Here is a 13,111-nt window from a genome sequence, read left to right as displayed (position 1 = left end):
AAGAACAGTTTAGCGACAATAGCGAAGCCACCACATACTCTGCCTTGCTGTTGTGTACTGAGGCACGCTGCAGCAAAAGAACAGGTAAGGTCTTTATAAAAAGTATACTATACTGGAGTAAACTATGGTAAGTGCATACAGTAATATAACAATGGGAAAACCATGGGAAATAATACTGCAGGCTGCGCTCAGAGCTGTGCAGGACTGAGGAGTTGAATGACGCAGGTCAGAAAGCTGACGCAGAAGCACCAATCATTCTCCTGTCTTTAAACTTGCCTGTTCATTAACAGTTCCAGCTCCATTTCCACTCTGAGTCCCTCATATTTTATAGACAAACCAAAGAACATGGAACGAAACTCGCTCCCAGCCACCACAATGTGCAAATGAAAGTCCTCTGGGATTTTGCCATAAGAACAAATATTTGTAAGATTCTTTTTAGATTGTTTGCACGCTTCAGATACCTCGGCAGGCTGTCTTAAGCATGCAAAGGGAAGCCCGTTGCCCTTCTCCATTGAGTGACAGACTCCTGAGACACTGCTGTTCTTCAATGTGCTTGCTTTGTGTGGGTGAAGACAACAGGGGTGACGCTCACAGTAAGTTATGCTTCATAGTTGCTGAATGTTTTGTGAATAGGGATGGGGGCACACACTTCAGTTGTTAAGTTACTGAGCTATTGCAGAACTATGAACTTCTATTCATAAATTTCACAAATTCCATATGAAAGTTTTTTTTTTTTATTAATGTATATTAATTACTCACCATCACGGAACAGGCAATTGGTGTCCTCCCGATATGAACATGTGTCAAATGTATCAATAGCTGATGTTTCTGTTTATATGGTTCATTTCTAATGTAACGTTTCCAAAGCACACGCCCACGCTCTGGGCTGACTGAATGGAATGATGCTGTCATTATTCCTTCTGCTGGAATTATAAGACGACATTCCGATCCTGATGGCGAGGCACAGCCTTCTTAACTAGGGGGCTTATTTATAAAAGACAAAGACCCTGCTAAACAACACAGCCGAAAGCTCACGTTTAAGTTATCCACAGACACCATCTCCCTTGTCAAGCTTTCACTGCCTTTTCACCTTCAGTTACACATGCAGTGAACCCGGAGCGATCCAGCCTGGGGCTAGGAGCCTGCCAGTACCATCCCTCCACAGTGACACTGCAGGGAAACACACGAGAATGAACTAACCTGGCATTCTGAGAGCTACAGGTGATTAATATCACCATCAGGGGTTTGAGGTTTTTATTGACCCATAGGCTCAGTAGCCAAAGTGAATGTAGGTGCAGCCACCTGTCCTTCTGTCCGTGAAAATGAATAGAAACCAATTTAGAACTGTTGGCACAATTGTATCCATATTAGACCGGTCCTATTGCTACTTTGCCCAAGGCACAAACAGAGGAAGACCTATTTGTGATGGATGTCACAAATGTATGTCAAACACAGTAGGACTCCAGGTTTGACCCTAACTCTGTCACTCTACAAATGTTTATCCATATTGCATAATCGGTTTCTCTCCGATTATGAAAGAACATCAAAAACAGAGAAGTGGTATGTCATGACCTTTACATCGAGAGCAATGGTTCCTCAGCTCCTTGTGAGTGACAGTGTGGGAAAATGACTTACTTATGGACGGAAGTATAGAGGTGAAAAGCATCGTTTTCATTTTGCACTTTAATGAAAATTAAGCGCAGGAGAGGAGAAGACACGTGGATTGTCTGAAATCCACCCCAGATGGTCCTAGTCTCACAACAGTACCTATAATCCAAATTATGTAGAAGATGTGACCCTGTTCACCTTGTAGAAATGACGCCCTGCTAATCTGGAGCCGGCTGGCAGCTGCTTTCAATACACTTTACTGTACTTCTCCTCTGACCACCTGGGAGAGGAACATGCTAACAATGATTAGTCTGCAGTTCAGCAGACCCAGCCTGTTCCAATCCCTATTCCTAGCAGACACCGCTTGGAAAGCGCAGATTAGTGGACCCAGGTTATAGACATATTTACAATTCTGAAAAACAGCTGAGGGGAACCCAGTTTGTGAATATAAGTAAATCCAGATTCTCCTTCATTTATATGGGCATTTATTTATTTGACTTGCTCTGTGCCAATACTAAGCATTCAGCACTCTTAATCAGCTAGACACCGCATGTGTGAATATACCCTAAATCTCCTGTACTTTAATATAGTTCAATATATTCAATATTCCCAATTATTCCCAAGCCCCACACAAATCATCACCATCAGCAGAGAAGAAGTTTTCTCTGAAGCAAATATAGTGTCCCACCCACCCCCCACACAATATTACAGTGTACCACCCCCCCACCCCCTCCCCCTCCACACACAAATACAGAGTCCCACCCGCCCTCCCCCTCCACACACAAACAAACTGTCACACGCACACGCTCGCTCACAGACACACCATTCACTCTAATCCCTGCTATTTTTGAACATGTGGTTAAAAAGCAGACAGCTAATCGAGTAATAGGATTGGAAATAAAAGCAGGGCTGTAGCAGAGGGTTAAATCCAGGGGAGGGGCAGAGGTTGGGGTATAAAGGCAGAGCGAGGGAGGGGAAGCATCAAGCCAGCCTCACATCGCTGAAGGATTACATAGAAAACAGGAGGACGAAACTCGTGCTTCCAGGTAACATTGCCAGGGTCTGTCTGTCTGTCTTTCTGTCTGTCTAACTGTGTCTGTCTGTCTGTTTAACTGTGTTGTCTGTCTGTGCCTGTCTGCCTGACTGTCTGTCTCTGTCTGTCTGTCTGCCTGTCTGTCTGTGCCTGTCTGCCTGTCTGTCTGTCTGTCTGTGTCTGTCTGTCTGTCTGTCTAACTGTGTCTGTCTGTCTGTCTGTCTGTGTCTGTCTGTGCCTGTCTGTCTGTCTAACTGTGTCGTCTGTCTGTCTGTGTCTGTCTGTCTCTGTCTGTGTCTGTCTGTCTGTCTGTATTTATGGGAGGTGTGAAGGGATGGAGAGAGATAGTCAGCAATTCTCTTTGAAATGATATCACACTCATTATTATTCTATTATTGTAGGTTCCATTAATAATAATAATAATAATAATAATAATAATAATAATAATAATAATAATAATAATAATAATAATAATATTTTCCAATGAGAATCATTGCCTTTCCAATAAGGCAGTGTTTCCCAGCCTGTTCTTTTAAATATTTCAACAGTGATTGCAAGTGTTGTGTAGGAGCCAAATTTAGATTGCACAGCAATGAGCTTCAGTTCTAGCAAAAGACCAGCTATTAATGAATGCAGACAATGGGATAGCGTAGGAATAACTATGGAATGGATAGTCATTGTGTCATAATTCTGAATACAAATACAATGTCGTGCAATCCATTTCAGACAAAGGATTATTCAGACATGTAAACATCTAAGGGTCACTAGCTATGATTATTCATTGTGAGATTATTCAGTGTGCATAATGTTAGGATATTACATATACTGTGAATATGAAAGAAACACCAAACAATCAGATTTGATTATAAAGCTGCAAATGTTTGCGGTACACTGGGTTAGCCATCCAAAGTGTTTATTTCTAGTACATAATGAACTTTATTTGGAAGCAAGTGCAACATTTTCAGACAGTATGCTAAATATACAGTATATATATATATATATATATATATATATATATATATATATATATATATATATATATATATATATATATATATATCTCCAAGCTTGTGTGGCATCTTGGAATTAGAAGCACTGAGTCATTCTGTTGTGTTCTTCATCTTGTGAAGGGGACCATACTAATCGGCTCAGCTCAGCGAGGTTTAGTGGTACTGCGTCAAAGAAACACATTTTAATGTTAGTTTTCAGCCCCCTAATTCACAGTGGAAAGTGATTTGTATTTGTTGATGGGGAGGCTAATCAAAATGAGGGATTCATTGATCTGAGAATAAACCCTTACAGGGGTTGCAATTGGATTACATGTGAAACATTAGTGAGATTCGAATGATGGGGGTGCTTCTAGGGTTCTGGTAGAGGGGAACAAGGACTGAGGTAGCATTACTATTTTTGAATGGACATCCCATATATTTAAATGAAGAACTGGAGTTCCCTCAGGTCTCAGTCTGCAATTTCACCTAAAACAGGCATGCATGTGTGTGTATGTGCGTGCGTGCGTGTGTGTGTGTGTGCGTGCGTGCGTGCGTGTGTGTGTGTGTGCGTGCGTGCGTGCGTGCGTGCGAGTGCGTGCGTGCTTGTGTGTGCGTGTGTGTTCTGCAACTAGTGTACTGATATGTAGAGTACATGCGTAAATCTAGCAAGATTAAGAGGTAGTATGAGATGGCGCCAGTTCTGTCTTTACATAGAGGAGCTGTCAGGATGCTCTGCAGATGATCTACTGTACTTTCAGTCTATTGAAATGCCGTTTCTATGCTTACTATGGCCTCTGCAAACCCATACGGGTTTCAATTGAAGAGATATGTGATGATATCTGATTGGGAGGACACTTGCCTATAGAAATCTTAAAGGGTTTTTTATTTTTTTTTTTGCGAGGGTCACTTGAGCCTCTGAGTGGGGATGAGAAGTGCAGAGATGAGCGAAGGCTAATCCCAGGGCAGAGCGTGCTGCTGAGATTAGGCAAAACTCTGTCCAAACGCTAATCTCATCTACTCAGATTAGCTCCTCTCGATTTAGATGAATACATAAATATAGTAGCGCTGTCAGTTATTGGCCATTCCAGCAGTGTGGTGTAAAGGGAAGTGATGGGATTGCTGTGTGCAGGGTGGCTGGGGAGCTCTACTGGAGCCTTGTTTCTCCTGGGATCGGTATTCCTGTGTGGGGTTCAGCTCCAGACTCAAACCACGGGTTTATCTTTCCAGTCTAGACCCAGGGCAAGAAAAAGGTCCAAGCAAAAATAACAATCGCTGCATAACCACGCTGAGATTGCAACCCATTCAACAGTAATGACCCTCCCCTGATTGTCAGCACCTGATCTCTGCACAGAGCTTCATTTGAATAATTCAATCATTCGTTTTTGCAGCTCTACTCCAGACTCAAAGTATTTACAGGTACTTTCCTTTATAAACTAATCCGAGAGACCCAGTTAATCTTATTGTATAATCAGATTCAAACAGGAGTCTGCCAAGGGCAGGAATAACAAGAACCAAATTGTGTAACTTCCTGAGGAGACTTCTTCTTTTATCAGGCAATATTGGGCTCTAATTACAAGGCTTGCAGACATATTGGGAAACACATGAGCGTTAGTGCTAACATTGAGAAAGCACAGTGAAGTGAGCGTGCACACTCAAGAGGTGTCTCTGAATATGAGGGTTATTCCATTTCGAAGAACAGTCCAATTGTTCAAATGGGCGTCCTCAGCGAAGAGTGGGGCAAGACATTAGGAAGTGACATATAGGACCAATAGGAAAGCCCAATGTGTTCTTTGTACTGCCATTGGAACAGCATAGTGCACATTGAGAGACGTTTTCTTACAGGGAGTTTAACTTCAGTGGGAAATGCAGTATGCAAGTCCTGGATCCGTGAGCTCCCAGAATGCCGTAGCAATACTGTGAAAGAGTCTGGGAAACGTATCCCTGAAAATGAGGAGGATTCTGCAGATTTGGGGATTCTAATGGAAAATCTCTTATCACTGCCATGTGGGTTAGCTAACAATACTATCTTTTCTTGTTCCACAGAACACACCCAGGCCACAACCATTACAAGCAGCCATGTCTGCAAAGTGAGTATCTTCAAGGCGTTTTGTTACGGCTGGTGGTACTGCATGATGAAGTGAAGTAGTCGCCGGATTTTGCTACACAAGACCCACGACAGCCCATACACCAAAACATCTTGTATTTTAAATGTACTGTTTCTGTACCCTGTCTGGTTAAGTATATTTAGTATATTTTTCATTCCACTTAAAAAGGGACTTTTGAAATTGAACACAAACTCTGCACAGTCCCTGATAGACGTCATCTGCAGAGCAGTACCCTCTAGCCAATCAGCAGCTATATTTTATTACCTTATTGCTTTATGAATGGGGATTCAGGAGGCTTGGATTGCATGCCTCCCTGACACAAGCGCTGCTGTGTTGCAGTCACTGAATGGACAGGCAGCCAAAACACAAGCAATCTGCTCATTTTCAGAACTGCGTGGTGGAATGTAAAATGAAATAAATCAAGAGCAATGTGATGCCTTGATTGAACTGGCGTCCTCCACAGCTAGGGTGACGGTGGGGTGATAGGCAGTCCATACGGCCATTCTGCTCGTTCAGTAATCCCATCTGATGTGTTGCTCATCTCGGATTTCAATTATTTTCGTTGCCTAGGGGGATCAGCGTAAGAGGCTAGCTAAATCCCTCTGTTTAAAATAGCTTGCCACTGCTTAAATTGTCGCTGATTCTTATCCTGGTGGATGAGTTCAGGGCTCCTAGACCTCCCCCCTTCTGACTCCTCCTTCACTTCTACTGTCTGTCAATGCTGATTGACATTATTTCAATTTGCTTAAAACACAAATTAACCACTCGGATCCTGCACAGAGCTTTCATTTTTCATATGAGGAACGGTAGAAGAGAGATAACTAACAGGGGAGATCCGATTCTCAACCGTTTAACAAAATCATCAGAAATGTCCGAACTCACTCAATAATTATGCCTGTGTTTCAATTTCAGGGTCTATAAGAAAACCAGCCCCAACAGCAAGGTAAGAAAAACTCTTCACTTTTTAACCCTTTGACTGGCAGTGTTGCTCCAGAACAGCAGCATTGTTTTTTAAATGCACTCGTGCATTTTTATTAAAATCCCAAATTGTGTAAAAATATATTAAAAGATGATATCATACTATACATAGACACCCTGAAAGACATCCACACTGCACTGTATTCACGTTCATATCACATCAACAATGGAGAGCTTGCCAGGTCAAACCTTTATTTTGAGGTGAAATCTGATTCTGAGATGTCACTGCCCCCCTCTCTCTCGCTCCCCTCTCTCTCTCTCAGCTCTCTCTGTACTTGGGAAAGAGAGATTTTGTAGACAATGTGGATTCGGTCGAGGAAGTTGGTAAGTGCAATACCCTGTAGGTGTAGATGTAAAAAAAAAAAAATTATACAAAAGGATTAACCAGCTAGCTTAAGGGGAAAAAAATAAATATCAAATGAATGCTTATTGCAACATATAATCCATTTTGATTCTAAAATGAATCCGGGGGATTTCAGATGATAAACCAGTCACAATAAAATGAGTTATTAATAAAAGCAGATTCCTACGTGGGGTGGATCGTTCTTTTTCTCCCTGTCCTGGTCACATGTGTCTTACCTCTTCCTGTTTCCTCACAGATGGGATGGTGCTGGTGGACCCAGAGTACCTCAAGGACAGGAAAGGTACAGTACAGAATCCAATCAGCCTTTGCTTTGGACGCTCGATGCAGTGCAGTTGTGGAAGTGCAGTGCCGTGATGACAGTGTTGCAGGGTAGTGGTTGCAGTGATATTTCAGTGTTACAGTGCAGGGATGTGAGTTTTGCAGTGCAGTGATGTCAGTGTTACAGTGCAGTGATGTCATCGTTACAGTGTAGTGATATCAGTGTGGTAGTGCAGTGATTTAAGTGCAATGATTCCAATGTTACAGTGCAGTGATGTCATCATTACAGTGTAGTGGTATGAGCTGGATTTAGCTCTGCTTTCTCTCCGCAGCGTACGTGTCGCTGACCTGTGCATTCCGCTACGGGAGAGATGACCTGGAAGTGTATGGGCTGTCGTTCAGGAAGGACATCTACCTGCACACCGTGCAGGTGTACCCGCCCACCGGAGAGGAGAAGAAACCCCAAACCCACTTGCAGCAGCAGCTGGTCAAGAAACTGGGCGAGTACGCCTACCCCTTCAACATCACGGTAAAAACACTCTTACCTCTCTCCCTCTCCCTCGCCTCGGCTTTCAGCTTCACAGCAGACACCCCTCTCTCCCTCTGTCCCGTTCCCTCCACGCCTACCCCTTTAACTTCATGATCACAACTGCTCTCTCACTCTGATTCTATTCTCCGTCCCCATCAATCAATATTGGATCTGAATTTCTGAGCTGATTTTCATTTCCAGTAATCATAGCGCCCCCCCATTCTCTCTCTCTCTCTCTCTCTCTCTCTCTCTCTCTCTCTCTCTCTCTCTCTCTCTCTCTCTCTCTCTCGCTCTCTCTCTCTGTGTTTCAGATACCAACTAACCTGCCCTGCTCAGTCACCCTGCAGCCCGGTCCTGACGATGTTGGCAAGGTAAGACAGTTGCTGAACCTCTCCTGATATACAGCTGCCACTCCCTGCCTAGCAGTGTCTTGGCTGGGTCACGTCTCGTAACTCTGCCCCCTGTCTGTGTCTCTGCAGTCCTGCGGGGTCGACTTTGAGGTCAAGGCGTTCTGCGCGGACAACCTGGAGGAAAAAATTCACAAAAGGTGCGTCGACATTGCAACGGCTTACTAGATATTGGTGGAACCTCACTGCCAGGTCGAACGTGTTCCAATTCACTGTGTGAAGTTTACCGGTTCACCCTAGTGTGCAAACGGACACCCCTCCCCCCGAATCTGTGCGTTATTTGTATTCGTATACATTTTACAAGAGGTTTCTTTTATTGCCGAGGTGTCTGTTCCCTGCTCTCCCCCAGGAATTCAGTGCGGCTCATCATTCGGAAGGTGCAGTTTGCTCCTTCCAACACAGGGGAGGCGCCAAAGGCAGAGACTGTGAAGCAGTTCATGATGTCGGACAAGCCCCTCCATCTGGAGGCTTCTTTGGACAAGGAGGTAAGGGCTGGGTATGCTACTGTATGTAACTGTTCTCCGTTTCAGCTTGGTATCCTTCTAATAAACATCCTCACAGTTTATGCAATTGAATACACACACACACACACACACACACACACACACACACACACACCTTGTAAAGGTTCCAAACGCAGCGGTATTTTAATACTGTGAGTAGAAGCAGAGAGCCTGCAGACCTGGCTAACACTGTGCTTGTGCTTGTCCTCAGATCTACTACCATGGCGAGACCATCCACGTGAATGTGAAAATCACCAACAACACCAACAAGATTGTCAAGAAAGTCAAACTGTCGAGTGAGTGAGAAAGGGAGGGGAAAGGGAGGGCAGGAGAGGGGCCAGAGTAACATGGCGACTCGTTGGTAGAGCAATGACTGTAAGAGCCTGTTCTGGAACGTCGTGGTCTGACTGTGGAAATGTATTTGAGCTCAGCTCGGTTTTGCTGTGGTTCCATACACCAAGCATGTTAACAATGGTAAGCCAGGACTGATAGCAGCAGCTCTTGTAACTGGGAATAATATCATGCCGCTGAGGTCATAAAGAGCAGCTTTGCAGTCTGACGGTGGCATTGAGGTTTGGGTCAGGGGGAGATTTCAGGATTTCAGGTTAGAGCTTGGTTTGTGTGTAGATGCTGCTGGAAGCATCTGGGTTGAATGTGCGTTGTGCATAGCTACTGCTGAGTGTATGTGCTCTGTGCTGCTGTGTGCACTGAGTCCTGTCTTGCTGTTTGTTCTCAGTTGACCAGGTGACAGATGTCGTGCTGTACTCCCTGGATAAATACTCCAAGACCGTGCTGTCAGAGGAATTTGCGTAAGTCCGAGAAGGGGTACTGTGGTTAAAGATCTGCCACTAAAGTACACATTATAGATCATATTGAGTGCTCATTGTCTCCCCCTGCTGGTTGTGTTTTGCAGTGACAATGTGAACGCTAACTCCACCTTCACCAAGGTGTACAGCGTCCTGCCCCAACTCTCCGGCAACCGGGAGAAGCGCGGCCTGGCGCTGGATGGCAAGCTGAAGCACCAGGACACCAACCTGGCATCAACCACCATGTGAGGACCAGGCGATGTCTGACTGTCTCTGTCTGTGTGTCACCGCTACCGTGTGTGTGTGTGTGTGTGTGTGTGTGTGTCTGTGTGTGTGCGTGTGTGTGTGTGTGTGTGTCTGTAAGTGTCTCTACAGCTGGTGTCCTTTGCCTCTTTATCTGTTTGCCTGTCTTTCTGTCTGCACCTGTGTGTGTCTGTCCGTCTATGTGTTTGTCTGTCTGTCCTTCTGTCTGTCTGCCTAAGTTAATACTCTCCCCACTGTTTCACTCTCTCTCGCCGCCATCTCCCTCTTTCAACCCCTTTCTCTCTCACCCTCTTTCTGCCTCTCATTCTCTCTCATCCCTTTCCAATCCCTTTCCACTCTCTCTCACACTCTCTCTCCCAGACTGCAGCCCGGAATAGATAAGGAAGTATTGGGAATCCTAGTGTCCTACAAGCTGAAGCTCAACCTGATGGTGTCCCGAGGAGGGTGGGTATTTTAATAAAGAACAAACGAAAGAACAAACGAACGAAAGAAAGAAAGACAGAACGAACGAACGAAAGAAAGAAAGAAAGAAAGAAAGACAGAAAGAAGCCAACATCTACTTTATTACTGTTGTTTTTGTTTTGTTTTACTGAGCTTTATTTGTGTGACTTATTTTGATCTTGTTTTTTTTGCAGCATCTTGGGAGACCTCACTGCCAGGTGAATACAGACTCTTACTTTGTTTCTTACTGATATACTGGAGATAACGGACTGGAGATTGTGTGCAGTCTGTCTGTCACTCTCCAGTGCAGTTCATGTTTCCCTGCCTGGCACTGACCCCTGCTTGTTTTCAGTGATGTTGCAGTGGAGATTCCCTTTACTCTGATGCACCCCAAGCCCAGCGGTGAGTACAGCAGGGTTCTGCTTTGAATTAGGCAGTCCGCTTAAATAACTTGTACATGTGCTCAATAATCTCACAAGCAACTGAGAGAATGCTCTCACATCTTATTTATGACATGTAATGTGGCTAACATATTATTCTGTATATTGGTTCTAGTGCTGTAAATATGAACTGGTGTTTTTTTTGTACCAATACTGCATGTTTCCAAGCTCGTGGCTGTAAGCAATGTTTTAATAATCATGCCTTACCCCAGCATGACCTCCGTCTCATTTGCTGTCTTCTGCAGCACCACATCCTGCTGATAATAGATTTGGTCACTAATCTTCATTCTCTTTCTCTTTCTTTGACCTGTTCCTCTGAGTAGAAAGCGTCAGGTAAGCAACACGTTTTTATACAAAGGGCTACAGCTGGAGGGAGTGTTAGGGGCTCTGCTCCGATGAGGTGAATACAGAGGGGTGTACATTGAGGAAGGGGTTGGGGACTGTGATACAGTGGAAAGAGTTGATTATGAGGGAGGGCTGGGGCTACAGTACAGAGGAATAGATACTATCTAATCATCATTCACTTTGTTGACAGTAAAATATCCTGTATTTTACTGTACAAGGACCCTTCACTAAACTGGGTTTTTTTTTGTGCTGGATGTTATTCTAACCTTGTCCACTAGGGGCAGCACCCTCTCATTGAGACTAATCTGGTCTTCACTGACACTAACAGCACCTTGGGTTAATTAGTCAAGTTAAGCCGCCTTCTTGCACAGCGCATTCCGAACAGATCTCCACAGAAGTTGCAGCTGATTGGCTGAAGCTTAGGATCCAGCTTTGCAATTCTGCACTGCTGTGCAAAACACACCATCTCTCCATGACCTTACTTACTGAGACTGCATTCAAAGGTGCAGGCCCACTAAAAGAGAACAGGGCACAACACAATCCAAAGGGCTTTTTTGTAGCAGTTTTTTTGTAAGCGTCTGATTCTGGCCCACATTACTTCGTTTTGTATAGAATTCTGCTTACAGAGATCCCAGACACGTCTCACATAATATAGAACACATACAATAGAGAACTATGTGCTACCTCCTGCACCTATAGTCAGGCCAGGACGGGTGTCCTCTTCATCGCCCTCTGCTGGTGCAAGGCCACATAGCCAGCCATAGACAAAGAACAGAGGCGCTGTTCTCTTCTGCTCGGTTCACATTGCATTCAGGGAGGAAGTGGTGTGCTAGAGGTGTGTTTCTGTGTGCTTTGTGACATGCAGCCAGGAAGACATTGTGATCGAGGAGTTTGCCCGTCAAAATCTGCAAGGAGAGAAGGATGATGAAGAGGAGACCGAGGAGAAAGAGGAGAAAGAAGAGGAGGCCTAAGCAGCAAGCCCTGTCAGAACCAGGCCAGACGGGTGGACATACAAAAAGACAGACAGATGGACACTCCTGGACAGACCACAGCAGCTTTTTGGCCCAAGTTAAAAAGTGTTCCGAACATGCAAACAATGCTCAGTTCCTAAATTGTAAAATAATAAAGTTAAATTCCAGGTGCAGATCACCTTACTTGTTTATTGGCAGTATGGTTTATTCCAATGAGATTTTGACATAGCTTGCATTGACCCCTAGTGTCAATTAATTCACTGTCCACCCCTAGCACCAAGCCCTAAAGAAGCCCAGAGCAGTGTGGTCAAAAGGAATCTGTGGACAATGGAACAAAGGGACGTGCAAAGGGTTGTCCGTTCACCCTTCAGTATCCAACCCACGTAGTTTGCTTTCAGATTGTAGCCATTTCTGGTTTTGTGTCATGTTCAGTAATAGAAGAGGAGCTTCCATAGTAACAACACAACAACTGTGACGTCAGTCTATCTAGCAGAATACAGTGGGCAGCACATTTTTTAGTATTTCTATACTGGGAAGTCTAGTTGCTTCAGTACACAGTGAATGCTCCCCTGCATTTTGAACGAGGGTCCAGTAATGGTGGTGCTGTAATTAGAATGATTTATTTGGTTCGTGTGTGAATGTGCAGAACTGTGGAGACGAATAAAGCTGTTAAAACTCAATACGAACTCGGTGTGATTTTTGAAAAAAAACATTGCTTCTCCAGTATATTGCAGTAACATATACAAATGACAGTAACATATAAAAATGAGCACATATTGTAAAGTTTAGTTCTCTGACCAAAAACTTTTAAAAGTGTTAGTTGCAGTGGGGGTGGGGCGGGGACTACTGTACAGGTTAAACGAGCCCGTTTAAATGATGGGTGATACTACAGTATAATACACCGCCATTACCTAAAATTAATATCTCTGCGCAGTTTCTGCACTCACAACCGCTAGGTAACGCCGATCTGTTGAGCTTGCATTTATATATAAATATCTTGTTCAAGCCTTTACACTTTTTAATGTTACTTATTCTAACACGTCTCTGATGACATCATCACCCGGCCGCTC

At 44.1% G+C, this 13,111-nt stretch overlaps 1 protein-coding gene across 1 annotated transcript; it reads left to right on the top strand.

Moving 5' to 3' along the window:
* Positions 1–2,561: 2,561 nt before the first annotated feature.
* LOC131697840 (arrestin-C-like) lies at positions 2,562–12,721 on the top strand. The gene is made up of 17 exons (XM_058989403.1): positions 2,562–2,654; positions 5,674–5,717; positions 6,648–6,678; positions 6,977–7,037; positions 7,313–7,357; positions 7,668–7,864; positions 8,176–8,235; positions 8,344–8,411; positions 8,621–8,756; positions 8,986–9,070; positions 9,511–9,583; positions 9,688–9,825; positions 10,205–10,288; positions 10,480–10,503; positions 10,638–10,691; positions 11,201–11,213; positions 11,940–12,721. The coding sequence occupies exons 2-17, from the start codon at positions 5,707–5,709 to the stop codon at positions 12,039–12,041; spliced, it is 1,182 nt and encodes a 393-aa protein (XP_058845386.1). The 5' UTR covers positions 2,562–2,654; positions 5,674–5,706; the 3' UTR covers positions 12,042–12,721.
* Positions 12,722–13,111: the final 390 nt, after the last annotated feature.

Source organism: Acipenser ruthenus, chromosome 16 (assembly GCF_902713425.1).
Source record: "Acipenser ruthenus chromosome 16, fAciRut3.2 maternal haplotype, whole genome shotgun sequence".
NCBI lineage: Eukaryota > Metazoa > Chordata > Actinopteri > Acipenseriformes > Acipenseridae > Acipenser > Acipenser ruthenus.
The sequence above is the reverse complement of the archived record's forward strand: the minus strand, read 5'-3'. Positions and strand labels throughout refer to the sequence as shown.

Bases quoted from the DNA above. Each gene is read 5' to 3' on its own strand.
- LOC131697840 (XM_058989403.1), top strand. The intron at 6,679-6,976 runs GTAAGAAAAACT...TCTCTCTCTCAG, and splicing joins AAACCAGCCCCAACAGCAAG to CTCTCTCTGTACTTGGGAAA. The intron at 9,826-10,204 runs GTGAGGACCAGG...TCTCTCTCCCAG, and splicing joins AACCTGGCATCAACCACCAT to ACTGCAGCCCGGAATAGATA.